The sequence below is a fragment of the Urocitellus parryii genome, chromosome 16, assembly GCF_045843805.1.
Source record: "Urocitellus parryii isolate mUroPar1 chromosome 16, mUroPar1.hap1, whole genome shotgun sequence".
Lineage (NCBI taxonomy): Eukaryota > Metazoa > Chordata > Mammalia > Rodentia > Sciuridae > Urocitellus > Urocitellus parryii.
This window is the reverse complement of record NC_135546.1, coordinates 19,951,066-19,975,428: the sequence shown is the minus strand read 5'-3', so window position 1 is coordinate 19,975,428 and position 24,363 is coordinate 19,951,066. Positions and strand designations below refer to the sequence as shown.

At 59.3% G+C, this 24,363-nt stretch overlaps 1 protein-coding gene across 1 annotated transcript; it reads right to left on the bottom strand.

Moving 5' to 3' along the window:
- Window positions 1–5,631: 5,631 nt before the first annotated feature.
- Window positions 5,632–21,082, bottom strand: Ruvbl1 (RuvB like AAA ATPase 1). Its single transcript, XM_026410918.2, has 11 exons — window positions 20,838–21,082; window positions 19,813–19,899; window positions 16,803–16,935; window positions 15,034–15,185; window positions 13,166–13,255; window positions 12,449–12,598; window positions 11,919–11,982; window positions 10,652–10,850; window positions 8,188–8,290; window positions 6,730–6,821; window positions 5,632–5,996 (listed from the first exon to the last, which is right to left on the bottom strand). Exons 1-11 carry the CDS (start codon window positions 20,976–20,978, stop codon window positions 5,837–5,839), a joined length of 1,371 nt encoding a protein of 456 aa, XP_026266703.1. The 5' UTR covers window positions 20,979–21,082; the 3' UTR covers window positions 5,632–5,836.
- Window positions 21,083–24,363: the final 3,281 nt, after the last annotated feature.

Here is a 24,363-nt window from a genome sequence, read left to right as displayed (position 1 = left end):
CTGCGGGGTCACAGTCTCCTTTCTGCTCAGGCCCGTCCCCAGAGACGCACTGGCCTGCACCCGGCCTTCTTCCTGCTGGGAGCGCCCCCTTGTGCTCACGCCTGTATCCCAGTGACTAGGGAGGCTGAGGCAGGAGGATCATGAGTTGGAGGCCAGCCTCAACAATTTAGTGTGAGGCCCTCAGCCACTCGCGACACCCTGTCTCTAAATATAAAAAGGGCCGGGGTGGGCCTCCGTGGTCCAGCAGCCCTGGGGTTCAGTCCCTGATACAGGGAAAACCCAAAACCCCAAGTCGGGAACCTCCTGCCCTGGGAAGTGCCAGGAGGCAGATGGGAGGCCAAGCTCTACCCCAGGCCCCTGTCTGCTGGGATCCAGTTGAGGCCGGAAATGAGGGGGCCCTGGCCACGTCAGCTGCCACCCCCGGGTTTCCTTCCCACCGCTGACCTCCATCTGCCTACTGGCCTGGCCTCATCCTCTGGAGCTTAATACCCATGAGCCTCCAGTACCAGCCTCCGGGTCGGCGGCTCAGGGACACGCACAGCTTCCTGATGAGGGTGGTGCCCTGGGCTTCAGCACCCACCCACCACACCCACCCGTGCTTCTCCTTGGAGGCTCCCAGGGGTGCCCTAACTACGCCAGCCCCACCTCACCCCTTGCCCCAAACCTTCTGGGGCCACATCTGTCCATTCTGGAAGCATCAGAGACTGGGTGAGAAGCAAACCGACGGGCATCAGGAAAGGTCTAGCGGTGTCCATGAAGCCAGAACACTGGATGCCCCTCCCCTCGACTCTGAGAGGAGCCGGGCCTACGAGGACTTGGACAAGAGCCTCCGTGACCCCAGCCTCGTGGCGCACGCCTTGGATCCCAGCAACTTGGGAGGCTGAGGCCGGAGGATCGCAAGTTCGAGGCCAGAGCCTCAGCCACTTAGCAAAACTCTTGTCTCAAAATATAGGGCTGGGATGTGGCTCCGAGGTCGGCCACCGTCGGAACCTCCAGTCCCTACAAATTGAAAAGAATCCGCTCACACCGGGTGACAGGGACCCAGGGATGCCGTGGGCAGTTCCAAAGCGCAGGACACTGGACGCGCCATGGACGGCGCAGAGGACGATGGGATGACGGGGAGACCCTGATGGACGGCTCTCGGGGCTCCTCGGGGAGTCCCCAGCCTTGCACTTGGGAAGTCTCCAAGTCAGTGTCGCACAGACGCCTCGATCTGGTTGGGGGACTCCGGAGACGAGGCCTGGGGAGCTTGTGTGCGCATGCGTAGCGGGGACGGGAGGCCGGGGACGGGAGGCCGGGGACGGGCACCGCGGGGCAACTTGCACTGAGAACCCCTCGGTGTCCTCCTGGGTCGTGATCCCAGGGACTGGACCCCGGGGCGCCTACCCGCCGACCCCGTCCCAGCCCCTTAGAGACGGGGCCTCGCTGAGTTGCCGAGGCTGGCCTCCACCTGGCGACCCTCCTGCCTCAGCCTCCGGATCCCCTGGGATGACAGACGCGCCCCACCGCAGCCGGCTCCTTCGGGTTTTCTTAAACCTCAACCACGTTCCCCGCCGTCCCCGCTACGCATGCGCACACGTACCGCGGGCGTCGCCTTCCGGGATGGCTCCCCCACAGGCGCCTCGCCACCCTCCCTCCGCACGGGGGGGCTGGCGGTGCAGGAGCAGCGCGCCCGTGGCCACGCCCCCGGGGGCGGGGAGTGGGCGGTGCCGGAGCAGGGCGCGCGTGGCCACGCCCCAGGGGCGGGGCGTGGGCGGTGCCGGAGCGTGGCGCACGTTGTCACGCCCCCGGGGCGGGGCGTGGGCGGAGCCGGAACCGCGCAGTGCGCGTGCGTCCGCGCGGGGGCGCTGCAGCCTCGCAATCGCGTCGCTGCGAGGCGGCGGCGGCGGCGGCGGAGCCCCCGGGAACCGCGAGGAGGGGACGGCGCGTCTCCGCTGCGGGTGGCCTGAGGCCCAGACGACCCAGCCGAGGTCCCCACCTCGTCCCCGCTCGCAGCTCGGCTCCTCTAGGGAGGGCGCGGCTGTCCCCCGCCCGGTGGCCGGCGCTGCCGCTGCGGGACGCCCCTCGGCCTCCGTGGCCCCGGCCGGTCGCGCTGGGCTCGGGGCGGCCGCGGGGCCGCTGGTTTGCAGGGACGGTGCCAGGGGACGGTCACCCCAGGGGTCTCCCCGGTCGCCTGGAGAAACGCGCCGCAGTCGGGCGGGGTGCGCGGGAGCCCCGGACCCGGCAGCTTGTCACGCGTCCTGAAGGCGACAAGTTCCCGCTTAGGGTGACGCGTGCAGGCGGGGTTCGCCCCTGGGGTGGGGACCCCGGCGACAGGGACTGACCCAGGGGCTCTGGCCACCGAGCCACGTCCCAGCCTTTTCCGTTTTTAAGGGTCTCACGAAGTTCGGAGGCTGGCCTCGAATCTGCGATCCTCCGGCCTCAGCCTCCCGCCTGGATGACAGGCGCCCGGCTGGGATCTGGGTTCTCCGGGGCTGGGACATGGGGAAAGGGGCCCGCGAGGGACGAGGAGGTGGCCCCAGCAGCTGAGCCTGGCGCAGGGGGGTGGGGTCGGGAAGCCCCTCTGGCTGTCACTGCGCCCCCCCCCCCCGCCCCGGCTGGAGTCCCCGGGTCCTAGGGGTCCCCTGCCGTCCCCAGGCCCACACCCGCCCCGTCCCCTGCGTCGCGCACGGTCCCGCGCTGTCCCTCCCCACGGCCGCCGGTGTCCCCATTAATCACGCGACGCTGACGGCGCCCATCTGTGCGCGGGCGGCGTGACGGGGACGGCGACGGCAGGTGACGGAGCGGGCCATCGGCGGCGCCCATCGGCCCATCTTATCGCGGCCGCCCAGCCGCCGCCGCCGCCGCCCATTGATGGCGCGGGCCGGGGCCGGGGTCAGCGCGGCCGGGCGCAGTGACAGCCGCATCCATCGCCCGCCGCGCGGCTGCCCATTAATCACCGCGACGGGGACGGGGACAGGGACGGTGACGGGGGCGACAGCGGCCCGCGGGCGGCCCCCTGCACCGTCCTCCAAGTGGGAGGTGGCGGTTGGGTGAATCTCCCCGGGGAGGGGACAGGCAGGGGCTGACCAAGGGGCGAGCAGCAGAGGGGTGGCCGCTGGCCTCGTCCCTGGAGGCCTGGGACCCGGAGGCTGCTGCTCCCTCCCCTCGGGGCAGCCCTGGGACAGGGGCCCAGGTCTTTCCTCCAGTGGGGACACTGGGTGGAGCCGGTGACGTCCCCTGGTCTCATCCTCTGCTCTGGGGCCCTCTGCAGGCCTCTGGGTCTTACCCCCAAAATGGAGATTTTTCTTCTAAACCCAGCGGCTGGGAGGGGAGGGTGCAGCTGGCCCGCGGGGTCCCCTTGCTGCCAGGTCCTCTTCCTGGGGGTCCCGGACTGGGGGCTCCTCTCAATCCTCTCTGCTTGGGTGGCTGACCACACACCACCTCCCAGGTCCATGGGATACGGCCACATACCTCCAGCGATGGGAGATGGAGACCCACCTTACAGATGGGGGAAACTGAGGCTCAAGAACAGAAAGGAGCCGGGCTGGGTGGCAAATGATGGTCGTCAGCAATTTGGGAGGCTGAGGCAGGAGGATTGCAAGTTGGAGGCCAGCCTCAACCACTTAGTGAGGCCCTGAGCCACTCAGCGAGACCCTGTCTCTCAATAAAATCTAAAAAGGGCTGGGGACGGGGCTCAGCGGGTGAGGGACCCTGGGTTCAGTCCCTGGTGCCCAAAACAAAAGCCCTCCAGGTTGGGGTTCACCCCCACAGGGGCCCCTGAGAGCGGGCAGGGATTGACGGCCACCCAGTCCCTACTGGGAGGCACCCAAGAGCCTGGGCCCAGCTGTGACCCATTGAGCCACTTCCGGGGACCACCCCCCTTCACCTACACATCACAACCATTTTTCAGGCTCGAGCTGAAATAGCACAAAAAATGGGGGTGCTGTAATGGCCGCTAGATTGCGTGTCAGCGCGATAAGATGTGACAAATCCCCTGCTCCCGCCCGGCTGTGTCCCTGCGTAATGGATGGAGACAGTGCCCGCCGGGGGCCAGGGACGGCTCGTAAAGACTTCCTCTGGGAGATGAATGTGGCCATCAGGCCCCGCAGAGGGGACTCGGGGACTCAGGGAAATGCAGGCCACCCAACCTGCCCACCCAGGGCCACCTCCGCCCAGAGCCAGCAGGCCACCTCCCTGACACCTGAGGAGCAGGAAGCACAAGGCTACACCCGCTCTGGTCACCAGGGCACCTCTGTCCCAACCCACAGCTGGGGCCTGCTGTCACCAGGGCCTCTGGCCTGTTCCTGGGAAAGGTTGGGGCCTGGGTCAGACGAGAGGCCAGGGCGGAACCTGCCCTTAGAGGCCAGATCTGGAGACTCGCAGCAGCCTCCAAATACCCGGGGCTCTGGGCTCTCACGGCCACTCGGCTTCCATCTTTTGGGGGGGGCACCAGGGATTGAACCCAGGGGTGCTTCACCCCCGAGCCCCGTCCTCAGCCCTTTTTATATTTTATTTAGAGACAAGGCCTCACTGAGTTGCTGAGGCTGGCCTCCACCTTGCGATCCTCCTGCCTCAGCCTCCCGAGCGCTGGGATGACAGGCGTGGGCCACTGCACCTGGCTTCTTGGAACTTTTTACAACCACCTGAGGCCCTGGGTTGGACGTCCACTGCCACAAGAGGAGCAGTTTCAGATTTGCAGACTTGTGTGACGGTGGAGTGTGTTCCTGTGTCACCCGTCGTCCTCTGTAGTTGGCGCCCAGTCACCACCTGCACCCACTGCCCCTTTTTGGGTCCTAAAGTCCCAGCCAGGGACCTTGTTGTCCCATCTCTAGAGGCTTATTCTGGGCTGTGACCTTTTCTTCGATGGCCCTTGTTCTTGGTGACCTCAATGGTTCGGGGGAAGGACTGGTCAGGTGCTGTCCCCCGGGTCCCTCAGCTGAGCTCATGGCCTGACCGGGACCTGGGTGTGGGGAGCCCACGGTGCCCTCGTGTCTGCCGAAGCACTCGCTGTGGACGCGTCCTGTTGGTGCTGGCCGCCACCTCCTGGCTGGGTCGAGGGGACAGCTTCAGACTCACAAGGTCCCTGTCTCCTGTCACCTGTGGAGGGTGGCGTCCTGGGCTCGGTGGCTGCACATTGACCTCAGTGACTTGGAACCCGCAGGTGGCCCATCCCAGCCCCATGTTGACCTCACTGCCAGGGTGTGGGGACATGGGACCGAGTGGACGAGGAGACAGTGGGCAGAGGTGGAGGGAAAGCTCAGGATCCACCCTGGCCCCGCTGTCCCCTGCGCCACAGTGAGCTTGTCCCAGGGCCTGGACCTGAGAGAAATCCCAACAGCACACAGTGGGGGACACGGAGGCACCCTCCTGGGGACAGGGCCCAGAACCCACACCTTTGGCCTCAAGCCCAGGCCATGTTGGAAGAAATATGACAATAACAGATAATTAAGGTACGACCTGTCATCCTTGAGACTTGGGAGGCTGAGGCAGGAGGATAGCAAGGTGGAGGCCAGCCTCAGCCACTCAGCGAGGCCCTGAGCCACTCAGCGAGACCCTGTCTCTAAACAAAAACGTCCTTGGGTTGAATCCCAGGTACCCCCCTCCAAAAAAAGTTCAAAGGAGGGAGGGGGAGGGGAGGTGACACCCAGGTGACATTTAAGATTTTATTTCAAAACACCTCAGGGAGGAGGGATTCTACCAAAGCAATCGCAAAAGTTATAATTTACAAAAAATAAAAATAAATGCTCTTCAGACACAACTGACCACAGCGCAGACCTCACGTGAGCGGGGCAGGCTGGGCCCAGGCCGTGCACGCTGCCCTGGGGGGCCGCAGCGTCCCGTGGAGTCATCCGGGTCACTTCATGTACTTGTCCTGCTGGTCAGCCAGGATCTTGGCCGAGGACTTGGCGTCGTAGAAGAGCTCGCTGATCTCCTCCACGTGCTCCTTCTCGATGCTGTCCTTCCCGTTGATCTTGGCCAGCAGGTTGGCTGGGGTCAGCAGCTGCACCGAGTACCTGTGTGGACCGTCGGGCCAGGGGTCAGCCAAGGACAGAGCTTCCATGACTGGGAACATCACAGTCGCAGCCCCAACAGAGAGGCCACCAGCTGGTCCTCACACCTTAACTAGAAACTCCCCAAGCCATGCACAGTGGCTTCCCAAGGGCTCAGGAGGCTGAGGCAGGAGGATCGCAAGGTGGAGGCCAGCCTCAGCCACTCAGCGAGGCCCTGTCTCTGAATAAAGTATTGAATAGGGCTGGGGACAGGGCTCAGGGGCAGGGCACCTGCCTAGCACTTGCGAGGCCCTGGGCTTGCTCCTCAGCCCCACATAAAAATAGATAAATAAAAATAAAGGCCCCGTGGGTCTCCAGCTAAGAAGGTCTTTGAAAGTCACCACCCACCCAAGGCGGCCTGCAGCTGTGGGCTCATCCAGACCCCAGGGACACGCAGAAGTTGAGGAAACTGGTCACAGGGCCTCTCGGACTGTTGGGGACACCGTCCCTGGTCTGGAGAGCCCACTGTCTTTCTGCACCTGGAGACGAACCAGGGACCAGGGGAGAGGCTGGGCTGTAGAGGCCCCCAAGGAGCCCAGGCTCTGGCTCTGTCCACCTCCGGTCCCAGAGGACAGTGGCAGGGTCAGTGACCTCCCACAGAGGGAGTGTCAGCTGCAGGACAAGGGGGACCTCTCTCGTCAATCACAGCCTGAGCCCTGGGCAGCCTCCATCTGGGCCCAGGAGGCCACGGCCTCACCTCAGAGTGGTCTTGGTGCCGATCTCTCCCAGGTGGTTGAGCGCCTCCTCACTGATGTTGATCCCCTCCGTCTGGGCTCGGATCTTAATGATCTTTCAGAGGAGAAAAAAAAACACCATCAACAGTGTCCGGGCCCCAGGAACAGTGGCCCACGCTTGTCATCTCAGCATCAGGAGGCTGAGGCAGGAGGATTGCAAGGTGGAGGCCAGCCTCAGCCACTGAGCGAGGCCCTGAGCCACTCAGGGAGACCCTGTCTCTAAATAAAATAGAAAAAGGGCTGGGGACGGGGCTCAGGGGTCAAGTGCCCCTGGGTTCAATCCCTGGGACCAAATAAGTAAGTGGCAGTACCCAAATGTCCCCTTTATCCAGTGCTTTAAAATGACCCTGTGCAGCGTCTCGTGCTGCTGGATTGGGGACTGGGAGGCTGGCCGCAGTCTCCGGGTGACCTGGGCCACCTGCATGGCCGTTGTCCTGGTCGCTGACTAAAGAGTGTCCCCGGGATGCGGCAGCCCGCACAGCATCAGGGGGCCATGTCATCTGTCAGGCGGTGACGCCTGTGGCGGGGTCCTGGGGAGCTGCGGGGCGGCCACGGCGGGAGGCCGGGCTCGGTGTGCGGGGTCCCGTGGACGCTGGGTGATAAGGGGGGTGATGAGGTGGCGTGTGGCTCGGCTGAGATAACCGGGTCCTGGCGCCTGGTCCACACGGGGATTTGTCACTGTGGCAGCTTCGTAAACAAGGTCTCAGGGAAGCCCAGGCTTCAATTAGAGCCATAAAAACACTCCCAGGGTGGAGGCCAGGGACTGGGGACACCAGTCCTCCCTGCAGACTTCGCAAGAGGGACAGCTGTGTCCAACCCTGCCTGCCAGCTGTCCAGAGGGACAGAGCCAGGGACCCAGGGAGGCTGAGCATGCTGGGGCCTGCACACAGTAGAGGCCCTGCGAGGCCAGCCGGGTGGGGTCCAGGTGACCAGGCCAGCGTGCACCCCAGGATGTGACCCCCCCATGCAGACCACCGCTGCTGCAAGGTGCCCCAGCAAAGCCCTTCAACTGGGCTCAGGGTGTGACCAGCCTGTCATCCCAGTGACTCAGGAGGCTGAGGCAGGAGGATCGCAAGGTGGAGGCCAGCCTCAGCAAAAGCAAGGCCCTGAGCAGCTCAGCGAGACCCTGTCTCTAAATAAAATAGAAAAGGGGCTGGGGACGGGGCTCAGGGTTGAGGGCCCTGGTTCGGTCCCTGGCTGTTGTCAGGTCCCTGTTTCTTATTCTGTCCCTGAAACTTGGCCAAAGGGGGTTAAAGGTGACAACAGGCAAGACCAGGGGAAGGGAGGCTCTGGGACACTGGGCAATGTCCCCGTAACCCACCCACCCTGCAGACGAGGGGACAGAGCCTCTGGGTAACAGGAGCTGCCCAGGGTGGTGGGGGCCCGCAGGGAAGGCGGGAGGGGACGGCGACAGGGCGCACCTGCTTCATCTCCTGCGGCGAGTAGAGCATGGTGCGGATGATCATGACGCGGTCCAGCAGGTCCAGGGGGATGCCGTGGGGAGAGGTGACGTCCTCAGTGCCCCTGTGGAGGCCAAGAGGAGTCCCGTCACCTGCGCTGGTCTGAGACAAGACGCTGGACACTGGGAACTGGGAAGGGGGCACTGGCAGCCAGAGAGAGCGAGGGGGTGACCCCAGGGAAGCCGAGCCAGGGACAGGGAATACGCTGACCCTCAGGTGGCCCCAGAGAACCTCCTTTTTGCTGATTTTGTTTGGTGCTGGGCAGCTCCACCACAGAGCTCCGTCCCCAGTCTTTTTAAATTTTTGTTTAGAGACAGGGTCTCGCTGAGTTGCTTGGGGCCGCACTGAGGCTGGCCTCCAACTTGTGATCCTCCTGCCTCAGCCTCCTGAGCTGCTGGAATTACAGGTGTGCGCCACTGCTCCTGGCTGGACAATGATTTCTTAAATACGAGGCCAAAAATACAAAAGAAAAAGCAGATAAACTGCAATTCTTTGTTTTTTTTGTATGTGTATGTGATGCTGGGGCTGGAGCCCAGGGCCTTGGGCACACTGGGCAAGCATTCCACCACTGAGCCACTACACCCCCAGCACAATCAACTGGGGCTTTAAATCAAAATTCAAAACTCGTTTATGTCAAAGTCCCTGTTCAAACACTGAAAAGACTACCCTGAGAATAAATAAAAAATAAAAATCACACACATGATAAATGTCTAGTATCCACAATATATAAAGAGCTCTTACAATTCAACAATCAAAAGATAACATGAATAAAAAGGGGGCAAGATATTCTTACAAAGATATACAAATAGCCAATAAAACACAAAAAATGCAGTATCCCTGGTCCTCGGGAAATGCAAATCAAGTGAGAGGCCACCGCACACCCACCAGGACTTCTACAGTGGGACAGTAACAGATGTCGAGCGGCACGTGGAAAAACCAAGACCCTCAGACATTCCCGGAAGGAGTGTGGCACTAAAGCCGTCCTCTGGCAGGTCCTTGGAAGGTCAGAGGTGCCGTGTGAGCCGGCAGCTCCCCGCTGCACACAGATCCAAAAGAAACTGCGGTCCCCACACGTCGGGGGCGGCGTCACTCCCACAGCCAAACCCCCCGACGGGCTCCGGGCAGCGAGTGCACAGATCCATGAGCTGGTGAATGTGCCACACGGTGGGCGCTCCTCAGCCACCAGAAGTTCAAGTACCTCCCAGCAACTTGGGAGGCTGAGGCAGGAGGATCGTAGCTGGAGGCCAGCCTCAGCAAAAGCCAGGTGCTAAATAAGCAGCTCAGCGAGACCCTGGGGGCTGTGAGCAGGGCTCCCCAGCAGGGGGCGCCACGTGCCCATGTGGAGCCCTGGGCCAGCCAGGCGGGACCCAGTGAGGGGACCCAGTGAGGGGACTCCTGCGGTATCAGGGTGCCCTGCGCTCCCCCAGCAGCCGGCCGGGCGGACACCAGGCTGCAGGAGGCCCGTCTGAGCTGACCCTGTCCAGCTGGTGTCCGGGGACTTGGGGACCAGACCACACAACGCTGCCCATGAGCCAGGGTCACCTGCTCAGATCCCAAGGGCAGGGAACAGCCACCGGCAGGGACCCGCGGGTGGCCGGGTGCTGTGGCCCTCTGGCTCCCGAGACGGGGCTTCCCCACGGAGAGCAACCAAATTCCCAGCAGCCAGTCTGGGCCCGTGGGGGTCACTTCCGGCTCTGGCCGTCCTGAGACACTTGGACCCCAGGATCCTTTTCTAACTCCTGCCCCAGCATCATTCCCAGGGCTCGTCCCCACGGCCCTCGGCTGCTGGCGGGGAGGCCCCTCTCGCAGGCGCCCAGGGAGGGCTCAGGAGCCAAGGATCGTCACCCAGCGGTGGCACAGGTGGCTCGGCCGCTGTGCTAAAGATGTGTCCACGCCATTGTGCACCAGACCCCTGTCCCCACGGCCTGGGGCAGCTGTGCTCCAAGGCGGCCTGAGGCCAGGCAGGGGCCAGAGGTATCACTGTGTCCCAGGGAAGGTCTGGGACAAAGGCACTACTGTCCTTACTGGTTTTGTGACTGGAGAGACCTGTGTCCTTGCCAATGTGCACAGAGGTCAACTGACAGTAGCTGAGCTACGGGGCCAGCCCAGGTGTCCCTCAGCAGATGGACAGATAAAGAAACTGGGGTCCATAGACACAGAGGAATATTACGCAGCCTTGAAGAAGGATGAAGTGGGGGCACCTGCAGGTCAATGGACAGAGCTGGAGACGATCAGGCTGAGGGAGGTGATGAAGCGGGCTCAGGTCACCAGAGTGGCCCTGCCTCCTCGGGCCTTTGCTCCCCACAGGAACATGGAGCCTCAGAGGCCCGTGGAAACCCTGCCCATCAGGGACAGGCTCAGGGCCGCCGTGCGCTCCCTGCGTCCCATCCTGACTTGTGACGTGGTGGGTGGGCACAGCACCTACCTGATAACACAGTTGCCTCGGTTGGAGGCAAAGATCACGATGGGAGCGATGGAAGATTCCAGAGCGCGGTGCAGGTAGGTGAAGCACTCGATGTCCAGCATGTGCACCTCGTCCACGAACAGCACGCCGGGGACCAGCTCGGCCACGCCCTGGTCGATGTACTTGTTCACCACCTTGTTGATCTCGCCCCGGAGTTTGTCTGGGAGACGGAGACGGGCAGGGTGACAGCCGGCGGGGGAAATGTCACCCCTCTTCCCCCCACCTCGATTCCCTCCAGACCCAACCCTGCAGCCTGCTGCTCCTCCTGGCTCTGACCCTGGCTGGGTACTGACCCATCCCAGTTTTGGTATCGTCATTTGAAAACAGGAATCAGGCCAGGTGCAGGGACGCAGGCCTGTCACCCCAGCGGCTTGGGAGGCTGAGGCAGGAGGATCGCAAGGTGGAGGCCAGCCTCAGCCACTTAGCAAGGCCCTGAGCCACTCAGGGAGACTCTGTCTCTAAATATAATGTAAAAAGGGCTGGGGACGGGGCTCAGGGGTTGAGGGACCCTGGGTTCAATCCCTGTACCCCACCCTAAAAAAACAGGCATCATGGCACCCAAACGCTACAAAGAACCTTCCTTGGAGCTATCCAGTTGGGAGCCCCAGGGAGATGCGTTTTCATATGCAAATTCTCCTCTGCTGCGTGACCCTTTTTGGGGGCCCTGCGTGACAATGCTCAGGTTAATTAACTTTCAATCAAGTGCAGAGACAATCCTGGCCGGGAAACCTGAGCTCTGGGGGTCGGGGCAGGAGTCCAGCCTCGGCCCCAGAACCATCAGCCCCTGGGAACGGCAGGCCCGCCCCGGGTCACAGCCCTCCTCTTCCAACCCAGCGTCCGCTGTCACTGGGATGGAGCTGCTCACAAAGAACCAGGATCTGATGCCTGTCCTCGCCCAGAGCCATGACGCGGGCTGTCAAACCCGAGTTAGGAGACGGAGTCTGCTCCTGGCCACTCACAGAGGAGCTTAGACGGCTGCAAGGCCTCAAGGCGACAGTGGGTTCATGTTGGACTTATGTTTTCAGGGAGGAAAGAGGTGATGGATCCAACAAGGACATAAAATTGGGGAAGAGCCGGGCAGGTACCGTAGCCTAGGCCTGTCATCCCAGCAGCTGGGGAGGCTGAGGCAGGAGGATCGCAAGGTGGAGGCCAGCCTCAGCCACTCAGCGAGACCCTGTCTCTAAATAAAATATAAAAAGGGCTGGGGAGGCCGCGCCACGTGTCCTACCTGTGATCTCGGTCTTCTTTGGCTTCATCAACTGGCCCATCATGGACAGGATGTCTTGTCCTCCCTGTAGGAGAGAGGACTTTCTAAGGCAGCTACCAAGGCCCATCCTCCTGTGTCCTGTGGGTCCCTGATGTCACTCCACTTGGAATCCTGAGGTGGACAGGCCCAGCACAGCTCCCCTGGGAAGGATGAGGGGCTCCTAAGCACAGAGGGACCCTGGAGGTCTCCCCTGACCTGCAGGAGTGAAGCAGAGCCGTGCGCAGTGGCACGTGTCTGTAAAAATCCTGGCAATTCGGGAGGCTGAGGCAGGAGGATCGCAAGGTGGAGGCCAGCCTCAGCCAAAGCAAGGCCCCGAGCCACTCAGTGAGACCCTGACTCTAAATAAGATAGAAAAGGGGCTGGGGACGGGGCTGTGACAGCGCCTGGGCATGGGGACAAAGGGGCCGAAGCTGCTGTGGTGCTCACTGCTCAACCTCCCACAGGGGACACCGCGGTGGCCTCCAGGGGGAGGCCCTTGTCCCGGGCCGTACCTGGGGTCTGGCGTTGGCCACGTCCAGGTCGTGCAGCGTCACGTCCTGGATGATCTCCTTCTTCTTGTGCACGTCGCCCTTGGGCAGGGGCACGTACTCCTCGGCCTCCAGGTCGAACTCGGTGGCGTAGGTGTCGCAGCGGCCCTGCCTCTGCCAACAGAGACAGCCCCGGGCACCTGAGCACAGGGCCAGGGCAGAGGGGCCCTGCCCACCCACGCCCCCAGGTGCCCTCCGCCTGCGCCTCGCTGGGCCCCCAGACTCCCAGAGGACACCTGAGACTTTCTAGAACATTCTCTGCCCTTTCTTTTTACTCCTGATAAAGGAGCCTCCAGGGACTCACTGGGGCGGGGCGGGCCCCTCCAGGTGGTGATTTATGGGTGACACGAGGCCTGAGGCTCATCCATTAACGGGAGGCGCGGCCACCGGGGACACAGCATCAGATAGAGGGGGAGCCGCCTGGCGGTCCCCAGGCTCAGGCCTCGGGAGGGACGCCAGGAGATAAAGGAAGATGGAAGAGGCCGCCTGGCGCAGCGGGAGGGACGCAGGCTGTCGGGTCCCTGTCCCCCACTGGGTCTGGGCCTTAACACGCTGCCTGCTGAGGTCACCAGGGCGGGAAGCAGAGAAGCCAGGCTGACTGAGGTCAAGGGACGGCTGCTGGTCCCCCAGGTCCCCCCGGCAGACCCTCAGGCACGGCACTGTCCCCGGGAGCAGACGTACCTTCACGGCCCCGCTGTTGGCCTCGATGTAGATGACGTCCCCGGCCTCCACTCGCTCCTTCTGGAGACTTTCAAAAATGCTGGGGTCCAGCTAGAACCAAAGCCAAGCAGACAGAGGGGGACTCAGGGGACTGGGACACATGTTCCTTCTGACCCCGAGGGAAGGCACCTTGCCCTAAGAGACCTGAGGGGCCAGGTGCAGGGGCGCACATCTGTCACCCCAGGGTCTTGGGAGGCTGAGGCAGGAGGATCGCCAGGTGGAGGCCAGCCTCAGCCACTCAGCGAGGGGAGAGGTCTTTCCAAACGACACAAAGCAAAATAAAAAGGGCAGGCACCTGGCTCCCAGCTTAAGCCCTCCTGAGCTCAATTCACAGGACTAAACAGAGAGACAGACAGACAGACAGACAGACAGCCCAGGCAGCCAGCGACCCTGGGAGTGGGTGGGTGTGAGGGCAGGTGACAGGGTACAACAGCCTGGACTGGGGGCTTTGTCCACCAGGAGGAGAACCTGAGGGTGACCGTGTCTGCCTGCAGGGGACAAGAGACAGTCACCACTCCTCCTCTTGGCCTTGACTTCAGGGACGGCAAAGTGGGAGGAGCATTCTCACAGGGACCCGGCTGTCCTCAGAGGGGACCTGTCTGGGGCCACCCCACCTCCAGTCCTTGGGCTGGGGGCACCACAGCTTCCTGCCTAGCCACTGACCCGAGGCTGCATGTGACATGGCCCGTGATCCCGGTGACAGCGCCCAGAGGCACCCACAGAGGACTCCAGCTCAGAGGGGAACATAAGCCGGAATCCCCCCACACTGTCTGGGTCGGAGGCTGAGGAAGGAGGATCACCAAGGTGGAGGCCAGTCTAGACCACGCAGCTAGGCCCTGGGGCTGGGGGCAGCTCAGGGGCAGGACGCTGGTTCACTAAGGCCAGGGCCCCGGGTTCGAGCCCCAGGACCACAAAAAAGAGGTGAGGGAGACGTGCACTGGGCAGGGACAGCGGCCTCTGCCGGACAGGTCCCGAGGCTGAGCTTCTGGGGCAGTTGCTACAGAGGGCCACCCGGGGGACACACAGCTGAGCTCTGTCCCAGACAGAGTCCAGAGTCAAAGGGGGACAGCGGGGGACATGACGCGGAGTAAGGCTCCCTGCCAGGCCCCCTCAGTGGGAGGTGGCCCCCAAAAGGCCAATCCAGAAACACAGTTGGCATGTGGTGGCCAGAGGCCAGGGGGAGGGTCAGCAGGTGGCCATTCATGGGAATGGGGTCCCTCCTGTGCTAGGATTAAGATGGGGGGTGCACACTGTGTCACGCATAAAAACCCCGTGGAGTCCCCAGGCCAAGATTCGTAAGCCTCCTTCAAACTAGGACACTCGAACACTTCACAACGTCCCTGAGGTCCTCTGTCCCAACGAGTCACCCATGTGGGAAAACATGTGGAGGGCAGCAGGGATTGAACCCAGGGACCCTTAACCCCTGAGCCCTGTCCCCAGTCCTATTTTGTGTTTTATTCAGAGACAGGGTCTCGCTGAGTGGCTCAGGGCCTTGCTAAGTGGCTGAGGCTGGCCTCCACCTTGCGATCCTCCTGCCTCAGCCTCCGGAGCTGCTGGGGTGACAGGTGTGGGCCACCGTACCTGGCTGCCCAATGGTCGTCATGTGGGGGACGAGTGGCAGAAGCAATTTCTGGACTTAACCCCACGACTCCCAGGAGCAATGAGAAAAGGAAGAGCTACCTTCATGAAGGGACCCACGTGCAAGCCCTCTACCCAGTGTCCCTGTGTGCCACACGGTGTTAACCCGAGTGTCCCATGTGGCATCAACAGTGCCGAGGACAGGGCTCAGGGGGACACAGAGGCCACACCACGTGCTCAGGGGGACTCACCTTGAGCTGCTTGGTGCCCTTGGCTGTCTTGAGGCCTATGATCACGTGGCTGATGGTCTTGCCGTAGCCGCCCATCGGGTTCTCGGTCTCACACGGCGTCAGCTCCGTCACCTCCCCCTCGTACACCTCCTTGGTCTCCTTGATCCGCAGCCCTGGGAGGGGACAGCAGACGGGCCCCGGTGAGAAGCGGAGCGGGACCATCCTTCTCTCCACATCCGTCCCCTCCCCACCAACAACCTTGGTTCCTCAAAACTGCCACAGGACAAGAAGTGACAAGTCACCTTACAGGACCACCCAGAGACACCATCCTGGGTACAGAGCTACACCACGGGGAGCAGTGGCCCACGCCTGTCCTCCGAGCTCCGGAGGCCGAGGCAGGAGGATCGCAAGGTGGAGGCCAGCCTCAGCCACTCAGCAAGCCCCTGTCTCTAAATAAAATCTTCAAAGGGGCTGGGGACGGGGCTCCGGGGTCGAGGGCCCCTGGGTTCAATTCCTGGGACCAAAAAAAAAAAAAAAATTTCTCCAACAACAGGAAGGTGAGCAGGAAGCTCTTGTCCAGCTTGGAAGGTTCTGGGCTTTCAAGTCGACTTTGATTTCTGAACAGAACCTTGTCTATTCTGCAGACAACATTCCTCCCAATGGAATGCCGCCCCTCCTTACCGTCGGGGACAGTGACATGGAATTCCTCCGGGAGGGGAAGCGAGCCCCGTCTCTCAGCCGCTCCATTTGTCTAGAAGTTTCTCGGTGGTGACAAGTGGACAGGGGAAGGCCCGGCGGACAATGGGCCGGCTGTGGGCCAGCAGAGGGGCTGCGGGCGCTATCTCTGGCCACGACAGCACAAATGACAGGGGTTTCATCTGCGGCTCGGGTTTCTCAGTCCCTGACAGGGACCTTCATCACGTCAAGGAAGCGGCCCAGACGGGGGCAGGTGACCACCCCCCACTCCCTGCAGCCTCGCAGGGATTCAAAGGTGCGGGGACAGCGGCCTCCTGTCTGGGGGCGTCCACGGCCTGCCCTCTCACTCTGGGGCAGGTTCTAGAAGTTTCTCTTCACCTGCCGCCATCCAAAGCCCCTGTGTGTCCCCCACCACACCCCACCCCAGGGGCCACTCCCAACCAAGGTGCCTGGCGACCCCCACATTCTTCAAATCTTAAAGCATTTTCATTGAAACAAAGCAACTATGAGGAGACCCGATTTATCAGGTCTTTGTCTCACAGAAATGATTTCGATTTTAATTTTTTTTTTTAGCCGTAGATGGACACGGCACCTGTGTTTTATTGATTTACTATTATGTGGTGCTGAGGGTCAGACCCAGGACCCACACAGGCCAGGTGGGTGCTCTACCACTGAGCCCCTGCCCCAGCCCCCCAAATTTCTTTTTTTTAATTTAAGTTTTAAAATATATTAATATTCAGGTATTTGAAAGGTTGTGACATCTTATTGGTCACATTTTTTTTGGTTCTTCTTGGTACCAGGGATTCAATTCAGGGGCCCTCGACCCCTGAGCCCCGTCCCCAGCCCTGTTTTGCGTTTTATTTAGAGACAGGGTCTCGCTGAGTGGCTCAGGGCCTGAGGCTGGCCTCCACCTTGCGATCCTCCTGCCTTGGCCTCCCAAGCCACTGGGATGCCTGGGCTGCTCTTTCCTGTCTTGTCAACGGCACCAAAAGAACCCGGCAGCACAATCAGCTCATCACAGAAGCATTTTCAAGACGAAAGGATTCAAAGCACCAGAGAAGCCACAGCCATGTCTCACTCAAGGGGACACTCACCGATGGCCCTGCGGAAGTTCTCCATCAGCACCTCTGTCTTCTTGATCTCCGTGGAGTAGACTTCGCTCCCCACCATGGGGCAGAAAGGTACCTTACTCCCCAGCTCCTGAGCAATCGCCAGGGCCAGGGCTGTCTACAGAGGAAGAAAGGAAAGGCCTTCATTTTACAGTCCTGAAAACATAATTCAAACCCATCTATAAAAAAATGTATTCACGAGGCTGAACAGGGTGTCGCACGCCTGGGATCCCTGAGACTCGGGAGGCTGAGGCAGGAGGATCGCAAGGTGGAGGCCAGCCTCAGCCAAAGCAAGGCCCCGAGCAACTCTAAATAAAATAGAAAAAGGGCTGGGGACGGGGCTCAGGGGTTGAGCACCCCTGGGACCAAAAAAAATGATATTAATAAATCAGGAAGGATTCTTTACCCGACCTTCAATCCATGTTAAAAGGCGGGCGAATAGTGCAAGATCCGTGAGGCCGAATCTGGAAGCCGTGGGCTGGTCAGCACAAGCCCCCCTGAGCGTGCCGTGTGGTCAACTACATATTGATGCCCAGTGACCGAACTCTGGTTGGCAGATGCTAAGGAGAACCAATGTCACAGGCGTCTCGTCAAAGGCCAAGTTGTGGCACGCACATGCTCTCACGTGGGCCCAGGACTGGGACATGCCACGGCCTCTGAGTGCCATTCCACCCTCCCTCCCGTCCCCAGCCCCGTTTTGCATTTATTCAGAGACAGGGTCTCGCTGAGTTGCTCAGGGCCTTGCTGAATGGCTGAGGCTGGCCTCCAACTCGCGATCCTCCTGCCTCAGCCTCCCGAGTTGCTGGTTTGCAGGTGTGAGCCACGGAGCCTGGTGTTCATGCCCACCTTCTACCCAGAATATCTCTTCCCTGTTCTTTACAACCCTCAACTCCCCCTTCTAGGTTTCCAGTGTCAAAAACGGTGACCACATCCCACTGAACAGCATCCCCAACTCCCTCCACCTAATAGAGAAGGGGTGACCATTGCATTTCCATCTAAATAGGATGAATACTGGGTCAAGAAGGGCTTCGTGTCTGTGTAGCTTTCTCCAATTCAAAGCTCCTGGAAGGGGCGGGGCTGGGGTTCAGTGGTAGAGCACTTGCCTGGCATGTGCGGGGCCCTGGGTTTGATCCTCAGCACCGCATAGTAATAAATAAATAAAACAAAGGTTTTGTGTCCAGCTACAACTATATAAAAAACAGTCACTGAAGAAAGGCACATAGACCTACCCTTTCCTATGGAACTCTATAGATCTCACTCATCTTTCCATATTTTATGGGTTAAGAAACTGAGAGCTGGTGTAGGGGTGCACCCCTGTCATCCCAGCAGGTCTGGAGGCTGAGGCTGGAGGATATGAGGTAGAGGCCAGCCTCAGTCACTTAGCGAGGCCCTGAGCCACTCAGCGAGACCCTGTCTCTCAATAAAATAGAAAACGGGGCTGGGGACGGGGCTCAGGGGTCGAGAGCCCCTGAGTTCAATTCTTGGGGTTCAATTCTTGGTAACCTCCCCCCCCAAAAAATGAAAACGACTTGGACAAGTTAATGTTCCTGTAAGTGCACACCGTATGGCATTCCAGCCTCAAAAAACTCCCCCCAGACACAGGACTTCTTCATCCACCGTCAGACACCCCACAACACACCCCGGCAACTCCATATGCACAACTTCAAAATTAGAATTCCAGCCTTCAGTTCACAACGGATTAGATTTCTGCTTCTGAAAGGTCAGGAGCCTGCCCCAGGCCTCCCAGCTGATAAGTCAATCCCCACCAGGCCGCGGCCCAGACCTTTATATTTTTTATTTTTGAACAGGGTCACATGAAGTTGCTTAGAGCCTGGCGAAACTGCGGAGGCCGGCCTCCACCATGTGATCCTCCTGTCTCAGCCTCCAGAGTCACTGAGATGACAGGTGGGGGCCACCGCCCCTGGTAAAAGCCACTTCTTTACATATAAGAGCACAGGCCCCAACTCTCCTGGGCCAAGAGGCCCTTCCAGAGAACAAGCCGTGCCCAGACCAGGAGCCCTGGGCAGCCTGAGGACCTGGCCACTCCCTTGCAGATCCCAGCAAGCTACACCATGTGTCCTCCCTAGAAGGCTCCTCTCCCCCTGGAGGGGAATCATCAAACCCTCTGCCCAATCCCAGTGTCTGAAATCAGTCAGCAGCTAGAAGCTCAGCACTCAACAGAGTCATTTTCTGCCATCAGGAGACTTCCTGTTTCTCTGCCCAGAAAAGACTAGAAGCCTCTTTTAAGATCAAAACCACGTCTCTAATATTTTTCAATCCCACGCGTAGCCAAAATAGTGGTGGGCAAAGTTACCAGTAGGAAAAATGCAGGCTGACTCATTTTCCCCCCTCAAAGAAGATGCCACAGAAGATTTTTAAATACTTTTTTAATTGTAGATGGACACAAGATCTTTATTTTAATTTTTTATGTGGTGCTGAGGATCAAACTCAGGGCCTCACACATTCAAGGCAAGCGCTCCACCACTGAGTCACAGCCACAGCCCGTCACGGATTTTTACAAGGCCCTGGACCAACAGAAATGCATTTCCAGCTGGGGACGCTGGTGCACGCCCATAATTCCAGCCACTCAGGAGGCTGAGGCAGGAGGATTGCAAGGTGGAGGCCAGCCTCAGCCACTGAGTGAGGCCCTGAGCAACTTTAAGGAGACCCTGGCTCTAAATAAAATACAAAAAAAGGGATGTGGCTCAGTGCCCCCAAGTTCAATCACAGGTACAAAAAAAAAAAAGAGAGATGCATTTCCAAAAGCAAATGACACTTGAAAGAGTTAAACGACAATCACAGCAACCAGACCCCTCTCCCTCTGGCCAGGATGACTTTAATTCTAGAAGCCTGAGTTTGAGGTCAGACTCCTTCTGGAAACACACGTATGACCCATGTTGCTAAACAAAGACTAGTTCAGACGGCAATTCCATTTGGGCTTCAACAGGAGGATGGTCCTCTTGGGCAGCGGAAATAAATGAGAGAACACGGCTACCTTGCCAGTTCCCGGGGGTCCCGCCAACAGCACGGCTCTTCCCGCCATCTTCTTGCTTTTGATTAACTCCACGATGACGCCACATGCCTGCCGCACAGAGGGAAGAAATGCTCACTATTACTGTGTGTCAGTGGGGGAAAAAATGCAGTCTCTGATCCACACCATTCACAGACTCCCCTATCCAATCCTGGACGCCAGCACCCTCCAGGCACTGGATGCCCGACAGTGGAGGCAAGAGAGAAAAGTCTGCCGGGCACAGTGGCCCACACCTGTGATCCCAGCGGCTCGGGAGGCTGAGGCAGGAGGATCACCAGTTGGAGGCCAGCCTCAGCAACTTAGTGAGGCCCTAAGCAACTCAGCAAGACCCTGTCTCTAAATCAAATACAAAATAGGGCTGGGGACGGGGCTCAGGGGTTCAGGACCCCGAGTTCAATCCCTGACACCCCCCCACCCCCCAAAAAGAGACCGAGACCCTTTCTGTTAATAGGAGGCTCCAAGGCTCCAGTCACAACCTCATATAAATTGCAGGTTTCTGTAGCTGCTCAGCCTCCAGGGAGACCACGGGCCATGACTCTAGGGCCCAGCAGCTTAGAGGAGGTGGAGTGCAAACCTCCGGCCATCATTACTAAACTGGGATGGGCGGGGTGACCTCTCCCTTCTCAATTTTTTCTTGTGCAAAAATAATAATAATAATAATAATGAAAATAAATAACGGGATTCCAGGGACTTGGTACCACTGCCACTTAACCAAAGTCGACCTGATTGGAAAAAGGATGCTTGGTCGGGACGCGGTGGCGCAGGCCTGTCACCCCAGGGCACCTGGAGGCTGAGGCAGGAGGACTGCCAGTGGAGGCCAGCCTCAGCAGCTCAGCCTGACCCTGTCTCGAAATAAAGAAAAAAAGGGCCGCGATGTGGCTCCGCGGGCAACCCCGGGCACCAAGGCGACACTGAGGATGGCGGAGTCGGGGACGAGCCCCCGGGACGTCCCCCGCCCGGTCCCCGCAGCCCGCGCCCCGGGCCCGCACCTCCCGCGCGTTCTCCTGGCCCACGAGCCCCGAGGCCGCCTGCTTGGCCAGGCCGCTCTCGTCGAGCCCCAGCCCCTTCACGTGGCTGTGCGACGCGATGCGCTGCGTCTTCGTGGTGCTCTTCACCTCCTCGATCTTCATGGTGCCGCCCGGGAGCCCAACCCGCCGCCGCCGAGCCACCAGCCGCCGCTACCCCGCGCCCCCGGCGGCCCCGGGGTTACCATGCGGCCGTAACTAGGGCGGCTCGCAAGAGCCCGCCTCCGTCGGCGCCCCATTGGAGGAGATCGGAGCGCCGCCGCTCTCCATTGGCTCAGGCCTGCGCTCATCACCAGCTGCCGGTAGAGCTCCGCCCACACACTTCCGGCTGTGCCACTGCGTTGGCTTCCCCGGCAACAGGTGCTTCCGGCTCACTCTAGGGGGGTGTGAGCGCAGAAGGAGGGATCCCTGGGTTTTCCTCCCTGGCTCAGGAGCTGAGCCCAGGTGGTGGGTGGCCCCGAGTAGCATTTTGGGGTGTTTGTTTGGTGACTGGGGATTGAAACCAGGGGCTCTAAAGCACTGAGCCCCATCCCCAGCCCATTTTTGTATTTTATTTAAAGACAGGGTCTCACTACCTGAGGGCCTTGCTAAGTGGCTGAGGCTGACCTCCAACTGGCGATCCTCCTGCCTCAGCCTCCAAAGCTGCTGGTATTAGAGGTGTGCGCCAGAGATAAGCGAGCTTACATGAGGGCTAAGACTCGCCTGAGATCCAGTCCATGCGGGTGTTTCTGATTCCCCTATGATTTCTTTGTCCTCTCTAGTCTGACTTTTAAATCTGATTATTTTACTCTGATTATTGACATAATTATTGACTTGATGGTTGCCTCTTTCCCTCGACTGCTTTACATGATGAAGGTGGAGAACACATATTTACCATTTTAATTTTAATTTTGGAACCTGGTACACAGTCTACAAACCAGCTTCTAGATAAGACTTCTTATGAATTCAAAGAAGGTTCTAGAACCCCCCCCCCCCACACACACACACACATTATTGAATCCATGCTCTTTATTTTTATACTATGGATTGAACCCAGGGGCGTTTACCCACTGAGCCCCATCCCCAGCCCTTTTTATATTTTATTTACAGACAAGGCCTCACTGACTTGCTTAGGGACTCACTAAGTTGCTGAGGCTGGCCTCCACTTTGCGATCCTCCTGCCTCAGCCTCCCAAGCCACCAGGATGACAGGCATATGCCACCATGCCTGGCTTCAATTATGTTTTTATCCACTAATAGGTACTAAAAAGCCAGACCAATGTGATGAAACATACACAAGTAATCATATGGAGAAGTACATTCTGGAACCGTGCACTGGACAGTCCCATTTCTGCCGTGTCTCAGTTTCTCACTCCCATCCCCTTTCACCTGAAGTCCTTCCACCTCTCCTCTCTCCATCCCAAGACGGATGCCCTCAGTCACTTGGTTCCCAACTCTTTTGCTCCCTGCCTGTCTTGACCTCTGTCCCATCTGACCTTTGAACCCCCAAGCCTGGGGTCAAGCCAACCTTGCCTTCTGTACTGCTGCTCAGAAGGAGAAAGTCACCCAGGGTTCCCCGGGAGCCCTGGTGTCGTCATGGCCTCCGATCTCAGCTGAACACTCACAGCTGGGCACGGGATGACCTAGTGTTGTATCAGTTAGAATATTAGTACAGCTGCATTCACGGAGAGACTCAAGACAATAGTGGATAAAGCAAAACAGAAGTCATTTATTTTTCTCAGTTGGGCACAGTGGCCCATGCCTGTCATCCCAGGGGCCCGGGAGGCTGAGGCAGGAGGATCTCCAGGTGGAGGCCAGCCTCAGCCACTTAGCGAGGCCCTGAGCAACTCAGCGAGACCCTGTCTCTAAATAAAACATAAAAAGGGCTGGGGATGGGGCTCAGTGGGTAAGTGCCCCTGGGTTCAAATCCTGGTGCCAAAACAAAGAATGAAACCAAATGCATCTCAAACTCTTACCAAAAAAATAATAATAATAATAAAAAGGAAGACATGTTTTCTCATATGTTCTATGAAGCCAGCATTATCTTGATGACAGCATCAGGTAAAGCACAAGGAATGAAAAAAAAAAAAAAAGCAAAAACCGAGGTCAATATCCCCCGTGAACATAGATACAAAATTCCTCCCCCAAAAATCTGATATTTGGAAACCAAATTCAGCAGCAGTTTTTCTCATTTATTGCACTATTAGGGATGGAGCCCAGGAAGGCTGTACCATGGTGCTGTAACCCTCGCTCTCTTTGGTGTGTTTTATTTTGAGTCACTGTCTCACTAGGTTGTGGAGGCCGGCCTCATACTCGCTCGCCATCCTCCTGCCTCAGCCTCCCGAGCCAACCTGGATGCCAGGCAACTGGATACCACTGTGCCTGGCTGGAGTCAGCCTCTGCCACTGCGTCAGACATCCCCCACCTGGGATTCAGTGTGGCCTGAGCGGATCTGTCCAGTTCTGGGAATGGCAGGGAGCTCGGGTGGAGGCCTGGGGGACAGGGTCCTCTGAGGCTGGTGGATGTAGGAGGCGCTGAGGAACACACAGGGTTAATTTGCAATCGCTCGGCAAGGTAGGGCCCCTCGGAGAAAAGAGAAATTTCCATTTCCCTCCTGAAAAGCATCTTTAAAGCCCGAATTCAAATCAAAGAAGAAAAGTGTAATAACTTCCTCTGGGCCCATTTATAATTAATCCAGGATTAATGCGCCTTGATGGAGTCGCATTCATTACGGGGCGGATTGTGCAGAACTCTGAACCACCTTTGTTTCAAAAATGGCATTGAAGACACAGACAGAAGCCGGCATCCCGTTCCCATTAGAGACACATTCCCAATCATCGCAGCTCTGCAGGCAGCCATGTCCCCAGGGACTGTCCCCAGCCATGGGGACTGTAGGGACCCAGGGAGTCTGCTGTGGAGGGAGATGTCCATTTAGGCTAGTGCTTTGGGGGTGAGTCCCATTCAAGTTGGGGGCATGGTACATTTACAGGTGTCCAGGCACGGTGGCCCACGCCTATCATCCCAGCAGCTCAGGAGGCTGAGGCAGGAGGATCGAAAGGTGGAGGCCAGCCTCGGCCACTGAGCGAGGCCCTGAGCCACTCAGGGAGACCCTGTCTCTAAATCAAATAGAAAAGGGGCTGGGGACGGGGCTCAGGGTGAAGCACCCCTGGGTTCCATCCCTGGTACTAAGCCGTCCTCCTGTCCCTTTCGGCTCTGCCATGTTCAGTGACCCTGTCCCAGGTCAAGCCTCCAGACCTTTGCCGGATCAGGGGGCCCTCCGCTGAGTGCCAGGTCACCGTGGAGTGACTCCAGAGCTTCACAGGCGCCAGGCAAGGGCTCCACCTCTGAGCCTCATCCCCAGCCCTCATGGAGATCAGGGGGTCACGGTCCCCAGAAGCCTCCTGATGGCACATCCCAGACACGGCTCACCGTCCCTGAGAACCTGCTTTCCCTCAGCTCATAAATACCACATGGTAGGGGGTGTCCCTGTTTCTCACCCGGCTGTGGCCACC